This window comes from Pundamilia nyererei, unplaced genomic scaffold, assembly GCF_000239375.1.
Source record: "Pundamilia nyererei isolate P.nyererei 1_Seehausen unplaced genomic scaffold, PunNye1.0 scaffold00163, whole genome shotgun sequence".
NCBI lineage: Eukaryota > Metazoa > Chordata > Actinopteri > Cichliformes > Cichlidae > Pundamilia > Pundamilia nyererei.
Genome location: NW_005187564.1, coordinates 563,621 through 580,848, shown reverse-complemented (window position 1 = coordinate 580,848; position 17,228 = coordinate 563,621). Strand labels below are relative to the sequence as shown.

General features: G+C 36.7%; 1 protein-coding gene across 1 annotated transcript in view; it reads right to left on the bottom strand.

Annotated features, from left to right (window-relative positions):
* thsd7ba (thrombospondin, type I, domain containing 7Ba) overlaps nt 1-17,228 on the bottom strand; it is a 189,621-nt gene that overhangs the window by 67,498 nt on the left and 104,895 nt on the right. The window contains exons 8-10 of the mRNA XM_005745722.2: nt 15,652-15,852; nt 2,863-3,054; nt 937-1,168 (exon numbers count right to left, since the gene is read on the bottom strand). Coding sequence (XP_005745779.1) covers nt 937-1,168; nt 2,863-3,054; nt 15,652-15,852 — 625 coding nt within the window. The remainder of the gene's footprint in view (nt 1-936; nt 1,169-2,862; nt 3,055-15,651; nt 15,853-17,228) is intronic.

Genomic DNA, 17,228 nt, shown 5'->3' with positions numbered 1-17,228 from the left:
AAGTTGGCTTCACGGCCAGAGGCTGTGTATTTTGCGGCCATTGATTCAACTATGCATTCTGCACCTTATACGAGTGCTTAAGGATAATCTGAGGTCACTGCACTACAAGCTTAAGCTGAACTTAGAAGTACATCTTTCAAAAGGATTATGATCCTAAGCATAGTAACAAATACACAAAGGATAAAAAAGCCCAGTCAAAGTCCAGATTTAAATCCGCTTGAAATGCTGTGTTAGGATTTGATACAACATGGAAGCAAGACAACGAACGGCATTGACATTATATAATATAGAAAAAAATATATAAAATATAATATAATATAAATATATAATAATACAAAAAATATATTAAAAAATATATAATAATATAAAAATTATTATATATTTTTTTAAATATATTTTTTCCATTAAAGAGTTGACTTCCTGTTTTCAATATTCATAAATGCAGACATAATAAACAGGCAATTTCTGCTAGTTTCAAGATTGCATATTAAGAAATACAGTAACTCTTTTGCTCTACACTAAGAACTACATATAACTCAAGTGCTCAAATGTGACGGGCCAATGGAACTCAGACTACAAGAGAAACCGAATTTTGTAGCTGTCCTATGAAAATCTATATAAAGACATCTGTTTATGGAGAATATAGACACTATGTATAAGTGAGTTAAGTGTTTGCTAATTAAAATTAAACAAAATATTTTAAAAAAGGGTCAAAAACGTCTATTTGATGTGCAATGGCGTGAAAAAGTGTTTGCCCCCTTCCTGATTTCCTTTTTTTTTTTTTTTGCATTTTCACATCACTGTACTTACTTTTTCAAATGACTGGATATATAATTCTATATATAAAAAAAAAGTGACATTACAAAGAAAAATACTGAATCAGAGTACATAAAATTCAAAAAAGTCCATACATCAAATAATTTGCATAGACTCCACCTTTTATTTACGACTGGACCAGCATTCATCTTCACACAGATGACTTTGCGGATCTGAACCCCGACAGCACAGGTTATGGTCCCATTCTGGAGGCTGGTTCCACTGAGAGCCATAGAGGTATCCTCAATACATGGACCCCATGCTGAAGCTTCCCAGTGAAATACCACACAAGGATGGTCATTGCAGACTCTCCATTGCTCCAGAGCTGGACCCGCTGGACAAGCTTTTCCATCTGCATATCAACACATAAGAGTAGAAAATTGTGAAATACACAGAATGTACAACATGGCATTCAGAAAAAGCTGCACTAAATCACTCCAACACAGTTTCATTATTGTGCAGAGTACATGTGATTTGACCAAAACAAATCTAATGGATTCTCTTAAAGTACAAGATGTATTTGATCAATGGAAGGAAAAAAAGTGCCAATATTATCACTCTACCATGAGCTGTTTATTAACATACTGTAGCAAATATTTGTTTTTTGGGTTAGCTGAGCAAGCACTTTTCAAGTTTCAACTTCTAGAAGTTCAAATTACAAACTCAGTCACAGCAAGGCCACTGTGAAAGTCTTCCTTTGGTAATTCATTGACTGCCAAAGCACAACAATGTTTATGCTCTGTGTCCTGGTTAGTGTATGTGTATATATACATATAAAACCTCCAAAGTAATCATTTCTTCATTTACAGTTTATGTAAAATACCTGAGTTCTATGTATGCATCATTGCTTTCTGGCTAAAGGATTGTTTACAGTGGTGTTCACAGCGGTAATTTACTTTTGTTTTGGGCCTACAGTAGTCAGTGCAGGGACTCTCTGGTCGAAATGGAGGTAAAAAATGGACAGCTCAGTTGATGAAGTATGATAAATATGATATCTGGAGAGGGAACAGTAGTGTGCTGTGACTTATAGAAAAGTAAGGATGAGCTGAACCACAACCAAATATTGTATATACTTACACCTTCCAGTCCAATTTGTATTTCTCAGGGCTTCTACAGTATTCTGTCAGACGCTGTTACAAAAATGTATCCTTATAAACACAAATGCAGCATTAATACCCATGTATACATACCCACACACACATCAGCTCTGTCAGCAAGCTGATAGCCAGTAACATTGTAATAAGCAACATAGTTTGGAACCTGGCTTAATCTGTGAGATTCTTTCATCAGCTGTTGTTGCAGATATGCATTTAGTTACAGGGATTAATGGCTGCTAGCTGGCTGCCAAGGCTTTGCTGACTGACTTGAAAACACAACACAAAGTAAGAAAAGCACTGTTGGGAAGAAAAGAGTCTCTGATAATGAATGGTCAACTCAAACTTCAAATGTTTGTGAGATGAAAAACGACTAAATGAGACTCGCACACAAAAAAAAACCCAGATAAAGGTTCGAACTCAATCAATCTTTACTCCTCTTATTTGCCGAGTCTAGTTTTGTGTTAGCCGTGGCATTCCTCAGTTTGAGTCCCTCTAACAATAGCACTATATCCCAAAGACACTGAGCTCCCTGCTAATGAAAATGTTACTGGAGTTTTTCTTTTATATCTGTAATTACAAGCTACTTCTTAAAATCTCCAAAGATCAGTGTTTTCATGCTTTCTGTCATCCAGTCAGTGTAGTACTGAACCTCATAGATACCGAAAGGTATACATTATTATCAACAACTACAGTAATAATACAATATAATACATCTTCTTGTTACTTCTGCCCTTTTTTCTGCAGTATTTCAGATGAGATGACATGTTAACGACAGTTATAATCTAAACCTTTTCTACCTATTTGCCATATATTAATATCAGCTTTAAAAATCTAGCTTCATTAAAAGTAAAACCAAGTTAAAAATAAACTCCAGTAAACAAAGCAAAGAAGTTCTTTATTAGTATTAGATGAGAAAGAGTCAAAGAGATCAAAGGGAATTTTGGATTACCTTTTTGTGGGATGGCTAAAACAGTGCGAGTGCGGCTCTGTCTACCCTCTGCCGTCTTACTGGCACAGCTGTGTGAGCAGGTGGACCAGGAGGACCAGGGGCCAACCACACAGTCTGCAGAACAGGGCACCTCGCAGGCTTCTTCTGCAAGTGGAGGGCCTTCCACACAGTAGGCATCGGGCACATCTTCTCCTGAAAAAGGCAAGATAAGATAACTGAAATCAGCCTAAAGGCTCAAATAATCCAGTTGACACTCGCTACACTTAGTATCTCATCTTGATCTAACAGCTATCAGATAGGGAAATAACCTTGTGCAAACTAAACCAAAACACACTGGCGCTAGAATGAAATCCCAGCTGAAGTATACATCAAATAACAAATGTATATTGGAAGCAGAAAGTGGTATAACCCAAGGCCCTATGACTCTGGGTTGATCAGATTAAAACCTTAAAGCCTGGTCTTGCTCACATTAAATGCAGAGGTAAATGAACCCACAACATACTGCGATCCTAATACATCAGCCCCCTCCAGAGGATACCAGATCTTTCATCATGCTGAATGAAAGTGTAAATGCAATTCACATGAAGTACAACACATAATGTGTTATTTGGTCAGCTACTTTATATTCTGTGCTCGTCTCAGTTTTACCATTTTTGTTAGGCCTGAATTATCTCTGAAGAACACACAGACGTGCACTTGTGACACTGGACAAGATAATAAGTGGATCCTGCTGGATCTAGCTGACACAATTGACACATGTTGATACCATTACATTCACTCTGTGACAAATTCAAGTCATGTCTACATCAGCTCTGAATGTGAACACATGGCAATGCACGTATAGGGGAGGATGATGTGTTTATTGCAATTTGGAGCACTTAGACTTTTTTCATTCTTCAAAATTAATCCCTAAAATTCTTTTTTTGTGCTATTGATAAAGTTTGCCAAGACCATGTTACAGATAGTAAAAGCAAGTAAGCGGGCATCCCTCCTAAGTGTTCTGTCAAACACAAATTTAATTTCATCAAAAGAAATTGTAAGGTCACTCCATTGGTATTCTGAGCTAGTTTTAAAAGCTATCCTTCAGCCTTCAGCCTTCATCTTCGTGTTATGAAATATGTATCGCAGCTGCTAGTTAACTCTTCTTTTACGAATGAAACAGCCACAGGAAACAAAGAGCAATTTCTTTCTACTTTGTTATATCTTTACTCCATTTTTTTACAGTTTATCTAGGTTGCTTTAACACATCTTGGACCATCATTAAGGTGTGCAGTACAGTAAGTGCAATTTTATTAAGCCACAAAATTAATTACCTGCAAAAGTAAATATTCAACTCTCTGAAACTGTCATTGGCTTGAGTCATTCTTTGCAAACAAGATGGTCAAAATACTGGTCACTAGACTGCCATGTTGTCAGTATAATGGTGTACTCTGCCTATGTATGCTCTTGCATACTCTTGCAAGGTTTGGCAGACAAAATGCAAAAGGCTCCACTTTTTTGACTCATATACAATGCCTCAGTTCAAGATATCTACCAAATATCTGCCAGGTCTCTCTTGGAAATGAGATTTTTAATCTCAACGAGAGTTATTTACCTGGATAAATAAAGGACTAATAATAATAATAATAATAATAATAATAAAAATATAGGATTCTTATATAGACTTATATAGAGAGAAATATAGAGAAAAGACTGTTGATTGCATTGTTATTTGCCACACACTGTTGCATGTGCAGTCTTTCCTGTATTGCAACATCATGGTTATGGGAATAGTATCAAAGATACAGTCACAAAAATAGTAAGCAAACAAAGAAAGAAAAAGAAACATAAAAGGTGAGTTGGGAATAAAAGTGAAAAAGACATGACCTTGCATATCAGTTCTCACTCGTTTTCAATAAGATCAAAGAATGAAAAATAAAAACAAGAAAACCTGCTTGATCCATTATGACAAGTGGCTCCAACATCGTCTGCATGACAATATCAATGACATGCAGATGTCACCAGATAACATGGAGACTGAACAAGTAGTTTTGAGAATGTCATTTATCAAATGAAAATTGCACAATAGCCATCGAGAAGAACTTTTACTGCATCTTTTAAAGCGTCCTTAAGCACCTTGAAAGGTACCTGTAGATTAAACATAATAACAATAGCTTTCTTGTTAAACACTATGCACATAAGCTACTACTATATAGATAACCAGACATATGGTTGTATTTCCTTTTGGAGCTTTAAAAGAGTTTGCCATAGATTTCTCCAAGGTCTCTGTCCTAGAGAGACAGATCAATTTCAGAAACAGGAATGTCATCCTGTTGTCAAAACAATGCCAGCAGCTGCTGAAGCATTGTTTTCTGATATACACTCACAGAGAGAAGAATCATTAACTTGGTTGAACCCTGCCACTAGATCATGGAATATAGTTTAACAATAACAACCCCAGGGCAGATCTGTCATCAATTTGTCTCTTTTTTTTCATCTGAATCAAGCAAACAACCTTGATTCAGAGGAGGGCAGTAAACATAGAGAATGCAAACTTAGATGTTGCCTCATAAGAAAAATGTAAAAGACCCACCCTCGGGGAGTTTGGAAACTTTGTGGCCATAAAGTCAAAGCATAAGAGATCTCCAACCATCAAAGCAGCTAATGTGCATACAGCAGGAGTTAAAGAAAAATCAGCTGAATGTAACGATGACCCAAAGGCTACAGTGTGGGATACATTACGACTTTCATTAGCACAGATCAAAGTGGGCATAAGATGCAAATTTTTCCAAAAAAATGTGCATAAACATTTGTAGAGCGAGACGTATATTTATAATACTGGACAAGTGGAAAGATGGTGGATGGTTATTACTGTAATGTTCACTAAAATTATATTTTCAACTAAAATTAAAAATTTAAGTAACGAGAACATAGGTTTCACGATGGTATATATATTTAAACAACTCAGAGAAGCTTTGGAGGCTGCAGCACAAATTACAATGATCTTTAACGCGATTGTTTTGAACTGACAGTAAGCTGTGTGGGAATCCATTGTCACTGTTTTGGTTCGCAGTGACTCCTACCCAGGTGATTATTTCAGGTATGCATGCTAAATGCAAAGACAGCATAAAATAGAGCAGGGCATGCACTATAGATTTCAGTGAATCAACCTCACTGACCCACATTTAGAGCAATACACACTAGAAATGCAAAAATGGGCAATGATATACGGCGGTACTTAAAAAAAAAAAAGCTTTAAATGGAAAATGCAAAGCAAAAAGTTTTAGCTTAAAGTAAAGTAAATAAATATTCTTTGTTTGTTCTTTTGCTTTTGCTACTTTTAGAGAAAGAGCAGAAGAACAACAGTTTGTTTTTCCACCCACTATTTCCTTTATGGGCAGTGACATAATCTACATACAATTTACACTGCTTTATAGTACAAGTAGAGAAGGATCATATCTGCCTATTCTAAGCATGGACAAAGTCTTATATAGTTTGGAAGTTGAATTTCTGTTAAACAGCATGGACAAGAGTATGAATCTATCAGTAGATAGCAGACAGCAGCATGATTAAAACCAGACAAGTCTGTGCAATCAAGGTGTTTGCAATACCAAGAGGTCACTTAAGTCTACTAATTTTTACAAGGGCAAAACTTTGCAGAAAGGCCACTGACAAGGGCGATTTGACGCATTTACATTCCCAACTTTAGGTTTTAAATCAAACTAATGCAACAAAAAGAATATAAAAGCATGACACTGGCTCCAGGCTTATTAAAAACTGATTAAAACAGATGCATTATTGCCAAAGGTGGAATTACTTACTGTGCTTTTATAAACAATGGAAAATCAGTAATTCAACAATCTTTCTGCTTGAAAATCAAAAGGGTTTAATGCATGTATTAGCAAACAAAGTAACAAAAGACTCACAAAACCTTGCCTGAAAACACTGCCTAAAGAGAAATGACATGATAACATGAATCCAAAGTCACAACTTATGTATTTGTATCTATGTGTGAGTGTGTATGTATGAGACTACTTGTGTGTGTGGGGGTGCTCTGCAAATAGATGGTTGCCCTAGGGGTCCTTTTGCATTATTAATACAGGAATTGGGGCTCTTACTCAGATATAATATCTCTGGCTCCTGCATGCAATTTCCACATGATTTCTATTCTGCTCGCCCACCCACCAATTAATTTCTTCATTGTTATTATTCTAGTAGATACTGAAAAAAAGTCCTCGCCTTTGCTTAAAAGTTAATAATCATATCCAATCTGTGGAGGAAGCTTTTAAAGTAGAGCTGGGGGGAGGCAAAAGAAACAAGGTGCATTGGATAAAATAGCTGTGAGCATCCAACAAACTACCCTGGGTCACTAATTATTTTCTGTGCTTTACCTGCCTGTTAAACGTGTAGCTTCAGCATTTCAGCAAACGTTAGTCACTTTCAGCACTTCTCCTAAACATAGCTCCTGAATATTGCTGACCACTTGAGCAAGCAGAGTCAGAATGATGCTGACCACTGTGCTCAGTTATTAGGTCAGAAATGTCAGATCATCTGTAGGTTTAAGTATACGCAGCAAAGATCTGCTGTATGTGGGTCATGTCAACTGCCAGTCACAGGTGCACTGCATTACACTGTGGTCTATGGTTACATCAAGAAATTGGACCGACTACTCTGGTCACCGTGCAATTAGTGGGAGCTGTCAGAACACGTTTACTGTGCCAAAAATCTAGAGGGTGAAGCTATCACATCTCTTTGCTGAAGTAGTTTGCAGTAAATAACACATAAATACAGTAGTAACTGTAGCCAAACACAAAATAGTAAATGTAGAACACAATAAATGAACACACTCACATGTACATTTGGCACTATTTAAAAGAAAACATGAAGAATTAACAATTTTTGATTAAATAGTGTTAAACCAGTGTGACTGGTTGCTTCCACTGACAGGTCACAAATAAGCATAAACAAACACAATGGGAATAAGCTATGTGCAAACAAACATAGCATTTCAACACTTTTAGTAGCTGGTCCCACAAATAAATACAGTTAGTCTCAGACTCTCATTTTTTTTTTTAGCTTTATTTAAAAACAGTGATCCTTGCTTACACAGAATCATTTTATATGCATGGGTTATTAGCAAAATCTCGTGAACACTAAAGTCAAACTCTTAAATATTTTTAGAAGTCAAAGTATCCCTAACCTACACTTCTAATCTAGCGTCACTGATTGGATTCCCCTGGTTCCAATTCGCTTTTGTTAATATAATTAACCTAGGAGTTTGCATAATTTTTCAGCCTATACTGGGAATATCTGTCTGTCTGCCTACCTGCCACAGAAATATTAAGGCATACAGTTAGCATGTGGTGTATAATTTAGCACCAAAACATACTTTCTACATATGATACTGATTGTGAAAATAACGGTATTACATGGCTACTTCAAATAGAACTTAACACTTATACAGCCACTAACATTTTCTGTGGGGGTTTTTCAGCTCTGTTTCTTATCTGCTTAACCTCAAGTGAATTGGGAAATACAAGATATTCGATAAAGCGCATTAATAAAACATATCTAGATACATGATCTTAGTATGTGATGCACCAAAATGATTCATCAGTAAACAACAGCGCTTTATTATTTTCACCACATGGTTATCCCTCTGGGCATCTGTCTGGTTGAGTCCCAAAAGTGTCCTTGACCACCCTTGTATCACTTAATTCTACTTCAGTCATACCAAAATGATTTCTGCTGCCCTAAAATTATTGCCATAATAGAATATATTCCATGGCAAAGACACGATTTAGGTGATATAGGATTTTTTTTTTCCCTTTGATTGCTTGAGCAAGCCTAGATAATCATTTTAATCTCCATCAGATTAACTTAGTCAGAAAAGTGCAGTTTGTATGCTCTCTATAGGCTTAGACTTTCCTCACACAATTTCATGCATCCTCAGACTTGGAATGCAGATTTTCTTTATGCTGGGAAACGGGAACAAAAAGCTCACTCAATCAGGGAGAATTTTTTTTTTTTTTACAAATCTCAGGGGTATCTGGCACATCACTGAATTTCATAATATTCAACTTATTATTTAGCTGAACAGAAATAAACCCAGCCACCCTATTCACAAGATTTATCCTCTTCTCCAAAGTGAAACTTGGGTCAAATGTAAGAAAGACTTCATTTGAAACTTTTTAATTGCTCATGTAATGTTACTGGAGTTGACAGCAGTTTATTTGTAGATTTTTTAAAAACACGGCAAACACAATCTGATGACAAAAAATTGAAGTGCTTTTTTGTATGGTTTCATACTCATATTGATTTATTATTGAAGAGAAGAGAGGCATTTTGGATATTCACTTTGCAGATATTGTCACCCAAAGGATTGAATGATGAACAGTTTAATGAGTGCATTTGTTTTGATTTGGGATTTGTATACTGTATATGGTAAAATGTTATACAACACTGATTTGTCCAAAGTATAAATATTTTTGTAAACTTTTATTTTATAATTGTCATAATTTTCTTAGTTTAAGTGATAATTTTGGAATATATATATAGATGGTTCGGTTTTCAAATCAGGTGGTGATTTTAAATGTTATTTGGGTTTTGGATGATGTCATTGACGATTCGAGTGGACTCATTAACTGATTGATTGCATGCACATGTGACGTCTAATAGCCAGGAATGCCTAATTGGCTGAATTATACTCAATGTATACATATGTGCAAATGTGCATGAACAAGGTTTCTTTGTACCTGACAAAGGTCACACAGACCAAAACCCTGTAAAGGAATAAAAAATAATGAAGAGCAGGACAGTGTTCGGAGGTTATATTATATATTTTTCCTGTAATTGATTGAGATGTGCAGAGATTACAAAAAGAAATGATGGTTATAAAATTTGAGAGGTTTAGTGGTATATAATGTCCTGATGATGTATATATCAATTTAATGAAAGAAAAGCTTCAGCTTACAATGGGGACACTGAAACTAGACCATAGTAATGGGCACTGACGGACTGACTTGTGAATTCCCTCCAACCTTCCACTTAAAATCATATGGTGAGTCAAGATAAGATGGAGAGTAGACATGGTCTGTTGTTTTTTCCTCTGGCTTGCTCTTTTTTTTAAACCAGAAAGCTTTCACTTGTTATCCATAAATAACTCTTAAATCCAGCTCCAACATCAGAGATGAAAGAAGAGTTCCTTAAAATCTCCACCACCTTTGTAGACAAAGACAGCTACGTCAGCTAATGTATTTATGATTTAGTGATTACAAGATAAGCTGCTACTATTTAAAAAAATGTATGTGCATCTACAGATATCACAGCTGGTTACCGTTTCTGACAGCATATCAGATTATAGCAAACAATCCTTTAAGCTCTGCTGATATGTTACTACTGCCTCTCCATCTTCACTGCCTATCTCAGCCTGTCAGAACAAAAATGATTGAAACCCAGGCAGCAGTGAATACGTATGCAGGAATTCTCCACAGTCGGTCTAAACCTTCCTACTTCCTCAACTCCAGATCCCCATTGCTCTCTCCACAGGACTGCAGAAGAACTGGAAAATTCTACTGCAAAGTTTCTTTATAACGCACCACAGGAACCCGGAGATGCCGCAGGTAATGTCATTAACAACCCACCTCCACTGCTGGATTTCATGTGCTTTGATTGGTGTGCTTTGATTGAAAATATATGTAAATATACTGCTTGATCTATAACCATTAAAAATTGAATGAGTTTTATTTATGTTCTTTGTGTTTTGTCTTTCATTGTTTTACCATTTAGTCTGAGAGAAAATCGATGCAAGAAGAGTTGGTAAAGAGCTTCAACTGCTTTTATATACAGTTGCAATCAGAAAAGTCATGATAATTACAAGATTTTCATAATTTTTTAATGTTTTTTTAAAAAAAAACAAGAATTGGGTGCGCAAGCTTTAATTTCTTTTGGCTATTCTATAATCAGCACAGTGTCAAACGTATGCATATACACAGCTGACATTTGCAATAAGTAGTGCTACACTGTTGTTTATCTTGACAAGGCCAAGGCCTATTAATTTCTCATTAGCTGGCGTGATTGACTACAACTGGTAGTTTCTCCGCCTGAAAACAGAGTGCCAGCATAAAAAGGATTTGTTTGATAGCACTCATTGGACTGACCAATACTTAGAACAATTGGGAAGTCCAGAGACTCCAACATCATCAGTTCAAACAACTGTACAGCAGCCTCACTTTCCACAGTGAAGTGAGTTTTACATAGCCATGAACTGGGAGGGTACCAGTCAAGAAAGAAGACCCTGCTAAAAAAGACGACACGTGTGTAGTCCAAAACTACCATGACATGACGAGTGTGTGTAAACTTCTGACCACAGCTGTGTAAGGTTTATTTTTTGTTTCATATAATAAATTTGTTGGCGATAACAGCGGAAGCTTCGACTACATCAGTGGCGTCCAAACCTAGGCGTCGGGGTCTGGTGTCCTGCAGGTTTTAGATGTGTCCTTGATGCAACACAGCTGATTTAAATGATTAAATCACCTCCTCAACATGTCCTGAAGTTCTCCAGAGACCTGCTAATGAACTAATCATCGGATTCAGGTGTGTTCACCCAGAGTGATATCTAAAACCTGCAGGACACCAGCCCTCAAGGCCTGGCGTTAGCCAAGGCTGATTTAAGTGAACCTTTGGTATGGTCTGCCCTCTTGTCACATACACTGAAAGAAATATGAGTCAAATGAGAACAAAACCTGAAGCAGAAGGCCTGATTAAAGCTGATAACCACTATTATGATTTCTAATATTCTTGAGTATTTTTTTTTTTTAATGTTCACCTAGATCAGTGGTATCCAAACCCAGACATCGAAGGCCTGCAGGTTTTAGATGTGTCCTTGATCCAGCTGATTCAAATGGCTAAATCACCTCCTCGACATGTCTTGAAGTTCTCCAGAAGCCTGGTAATGAACTAATCATTAGGGCTGGGTATCGTCACTCATTTCAAGAATCGATTCGATTCCGATTCACAAGGTTCCGAATCGATTCGATTTGATTCGATTCAATTTGAATCAATTCAATTCAATTTGAATCGGGGAAATTTTGCCTCAGACAGTCAGACATATTATAATTCAGATCATGCATCAGTACATTTCTATATTTTTATATCTAGAAAAAGAAATTTGACACTTGGGAGACATAATCAAAGGTGTGAGATGCCTTTGTGTCAAAGTAGAGGATAAAACACAGAAAAACATGAAGGTGATTTTCCTGGCCTGGGATTTTATAAAAATATTCTGCAGTAGATCAAAAACGAAACAAACCCATTAATGAACATATGAACATCACCTGATGCTGCTGATGTGAAGCAGAGCAAAGTTACAGAGGTTTTATTAGAGACACGGCTGAGCACTTTGCTATTTTGCATAATTTAAAAAAGTTTAGTTCAGTATTGAACGGCAGAAATGAGGCTTTCTTTTCGGAAGTAAGTAAAAGGGGAAAAAAACAGCGTCCGACAGGCTGTAAGAATGGTAGACTTGTGCGTAACAAGCAAGCGAATAATGCAGAAAAAAGATTGTTAGAAGGGAAACTGATCTTGAAGTACAGAGAGAGAGAGAGAGAGAGAGAGGGAGCTGTGCATGTAGGGGAATTCATGACAATGTTTATGTGTTTGCTGCTTCTTTTGCTGCTGGTTCGGTCAATATTGTTTGGAGAGAGATAAAGGCTGCAGCTTCAGAATCAGGGCAAAAATGGTGCAAACACAAAGTGCGGACCCACCGAAACATCAGAATCAGCGAGCTGTTGGCTTTCAGCTCGTGTCCGTGCCGTCGGGTGAGAAAGGCGACATCTCACTGATTCTGATTCGTCGGCGGGTCTGCACTTTGTGTTTACGTCTTTGTGCAGAATCCGTGTTCCTGCTCTCATTTACTGTTTTAGCTGTTTGGTGGTTGTTGAAATTTTGTGAGGTTTTCTGAGATTCTGGCATTTTGGGCAAAATAAATTTATATTAAAAAAATTCAGGATTTTAATGAATCAATATCACGTTATCCAAGCGAGAATCGATTTTAATCAATAAATCAATAATGAAAACCCACCCCTACTAATCATTTGATTCAGGTGTGCTGACCCAGGGTGAGATCTAAAACCTGCAGGACAACGGCCCTCAAGGCCTGGAGTTGGCCAAGCGTTGACTAGAGGAAGATTTAAATTAACTCTGACATTATTAACTAATAAATACAGTTAGTCGACAGTCTTTGAGACTATAGGAATCTTTATTTAGCACTTCATTTTTCAAGGAGAGAAGCTGCCTTTATGCCTTTTCCAGCAGACAAAATGTCCATCATTATTACTTGTGTAATAGCTTAGACGCAGAGCTTGAATCTGATGAATCTGAGTGTGCAGCCAGACTGGCAATTAGCAGTTACTTTCTTCAAGGTCTGCTAAATTTTACCAGTACAGAAACAAAGAACATTTTCTCTCTAGAGACAAACCAGGATGTGATTGTGGAAAGGGGGGAGATGCTTGCACAAAATAAATAATGAAAAAAAAAAAATCAAAGCAACAAAACTTGTTCCATCTATAATCATCTATTTTACATCACTCATTCAAATAATAAAAACAATGTACCAACATTACTTGGTGTGATTATTATGTGGTCTCATAAACACATGAAAGCAGATTTGAATAATGTAAATATAGATTCCTTTCAGTGTCACATACTTCTATCAAAATTATATTTTTCATTATATTGTACTTTTTCATTCATGTCTATTCATTATAAATCCGTTATACCTGATTCCTCTAACACTTATTTTCTATTATGCATTTGTTTTATTCTAATATGAAAAGCCAAATTAGTTAGTATCAGGACCTTTTTTTGCATTTAACTGCAAGAAACAAAGTGTAATATTCTTATGATATTAACTGGTTTTCTTCCATGCAGTTGCAACTGTGAGAGTTTTTAAACAAAGGGGCTCACTTAAGAACTCAGCAGTCACAAGGCTGTCACTATGTGTGAAAATAACTCAAAATGCTAGAATCTTAAGTCCGATAAGCCAATTAAGGAGCAGCCACCAACTTTTTATAATTTCCATAGAAATCCACCACAGATGATTTTATGAGCCTTTTTAAAACCTGGCAAAGCTCCCACTCTTAGCTGTCCTGTCAAAACTCATTAGACTCTCCTGTTGGCTAATTTATCTGGACCTTCCACTGCCTTCCTGATAAACACACACATGATCCATTTTGACAGAATAATAAAACACAGGCAAAAAAGGGTGCAATTAGATTTATAATCTATGGAGATGATCAATTAATGCTTGGTAGGAAGCTACAATTCTGACTTTTAATCAGGCCAATGTTTTCTGAGCCCACAAACGATGATGATCCCTAATGAATAATGCATGCTCCGTTAATGCTGATGTCCCCATCACCCAACATGAGGATATGGCTGATCACAACGGATCACATTATACTTGATAGTTTCTGCATAACTGATAAGATTGCATGTCAAGACCATAGCACTAATGGCTTTACCGTGAATTTGGATGAATTTCTAGTGATAGCTATATATAAGCAATATTACATTTAGTAATATTGTAATATTTAGTACATTAAGTGGATTTATAGTTAAAGCTAAAAAAATAAATGAATACATACTATAACTAAATAGCAATCAATAATAATAAAAACCATAAAAGGAATTAATTTATTATGGTCAGAAACTGTTAAATCTGCATTTTGCCATAAATATGCAAATCCTTTTTCTTGCCAGCAACAGGAAGTAAATATGAAGTAAAGCTGAAGCCACTAACTAGCTTTGCTCAAAACCAGGATCTCCCCCACCTTGTATCGATACAGTCAAGGCTATTGCAGGCCTACTGTGTTCGTAGTGTTTCTTTCTAACCTCAATTTGGTGGTGCCCCGTTCTCCTGTGGAGTGAGCGCACAGCTGATTTCACTCCACCCTGCGCTATAAAAGCTGGGGAAGAGCTAATCTCTCAGTGTGGGCCAGCTAGTGTGGTGAGCTTTAGTGGCATGCATGCTTTGTGCTTTGGTAGTGCCGAGTTACTAGAAAGTAGTCAGTGCCTTCTGTTAACAGAAGTGCTTTTTTCTTTAGACTATTTGCCTTTTCTTTACTGGCTAACGAATGATTTGGTAATGCTTGACTGATAAAGCAGCATAGTCTTCTCATCTAAAAATCATTTCAAAGCTGAACCTTTTCATAAAATATAGATTAATTTTATTGCAGCTTTTGACTTTCACCTGGACATTTTATTGCTACTCCCCACATCCCCCACCTCTCCTCAGATATGTAATAATTTGGGGGCTCATCCAGGATGTGACTGAGAGTTCAAACAGCTTTGAACTTCTGTTACATTTTTCTAGCCACTGCTTTCGTGAGTATTGCTGGCTGGATCCTTGTTTAACTTTTGAGCTGCCTTTCTCTAGATATAACAGTTAAATGCCTAGCTGAGCTGTCATTGCTCTCCCTTTAGGCACTCCTTTGTTATTTTGCCTCGTTTCAGAGTTATCTTGGACAAGAATGAAGTCTCTGTTGAGGATTCAGCAATTCAAGACTCTAGTCACTAATGTCCTTGCCTTTTAAAATGCCTCAGGCATGGGATGCTCTAGAAGATAGTTGAGTTAAAAAAAATGTAAAGACAGTAGAAGGTGATTATTCAAAAAGTAAAGTATTCATTTTAGTAAGGTTTTCTACTTGGAATAAGGCCAAACTGAATTAAATGACCGATTTTCAGTCACAATGAAATGCATTTAATATGTGACAGGAACGGTTTATCTATGAAGAATATGTGAAACATTACCTTTAGCGTTGACACAGGTCACATTCTGGATCGCAGTTCCAGGACCGCAGGAGTTTTTGGTGGGAATACATCTTCCCTCTTGTTGGACCTGCCACAGGTAGCAGGCAGGATCGTCACAAGGAATGAACTCCGTCAGATGAGGGCATGTCCCCAGAGTGCCACTAGACTCCCACAGCACTTCTCTCCTCCTCTGTCTGAAACCTGATGGAAACAGGTGATGAGAAAGTACAGAAGAAGTTATCCGAGAAACCCTGATAATATAGTTACTATAGTATTCATAGACTTAAAGTCTATATATGTACATTGCTATTCTTCTTATCAGATGTTTCTTGCTGATGGAAAGCTGAACTAATCACAAGAACAAGCAAATTGCTCAGTCATGGCAACAGAATACCAGAAACACCATTGTTCTGCAAGGTAAAATAAGCATTTTTGTCAGTCTGGTAGATTTGAAGAGAGTACTATTATTACCATTATGGCTTTCATTCCCCACTGGAAAGGACTGTCTGACAGCAGAGTAAAGGGGGCAAATATCACAAAGATGATATACACTAAAACAAATATTGATTTCTTTCTTTGTTTTAATATTAGGTGGGCATTCTTTTCAGTGGCCAAACTATGTTTTGCTGCTGACCCCATTCACACCAGTACACTACTTTGTTTTTGTGCTGTTACTCGTGTTTGCTGCAACAAACTTGGTTGGGGGCTGCAGGCATTCGTTTACAGTAGATAATATGCCAACAATAGATACCACATAAAATTCCTGAAAAGAACAAAAAAAAAGCTATAATTGTCTTAAGAAAATAATACAAATTAAATGTAAATAATAAAGAAGGAGAAAATGTACCAGTTTTACTGTTGATTTTAGACAAGCAAATCTTACTGCCCTATCGCCATATCAGGATTATTTTTATTTTGAGAATGTCATTAAACACATTTAAATTTGGAGTTTCTACGAGTGAAAATTCCATGTTTAAATGAGTGTTTTACATCGCTAGATCAATTCTCTGGTTCACTCTGACCTGGTAAACGGCAATCACAAAGTATGATCGAATTTGCTTGCTATAATTTTTGAGCCTGGCTTTTTTGGCTGCAAATCCAATCTGAGCCTGTAAATAGTTATGATCTCTTTTTTGCTTTTTATCTGTGAATATAGAGGGATATTGTCGTTTAAGCACCTTTGTAATCTGCTCTTTATTGCTCTTGCTTCATTAAATTGAAGTCTTCTTTTTGACTTGTACTGACTCCACAGTGGTGCTGAAGCCAAATGGAGCAAGATACTGTGATGTCGCATGATGACATAATGTTTCCAAGCTAGTATTATTAGACTACTTACTGACTGGTTAGATTATTAGATTGCCTAGTTGTTAGGATCTCTGCAGAGCTTTTAATAGTAAAATCCTGATTAAGGAGTTTTGTGGTGAATATAAAGTTATAGGAAATGACTGGCAGAGCCCAGAAAAAATTCAAATACAGTGGGGCAAAAAAGTATTTAGTCAGCCACCAATTGTGCAAGTTCCCCCACTTAAAATGATGACAGAGGTCAGTAATTTGCACCAGAGGTACACTTCAACTGT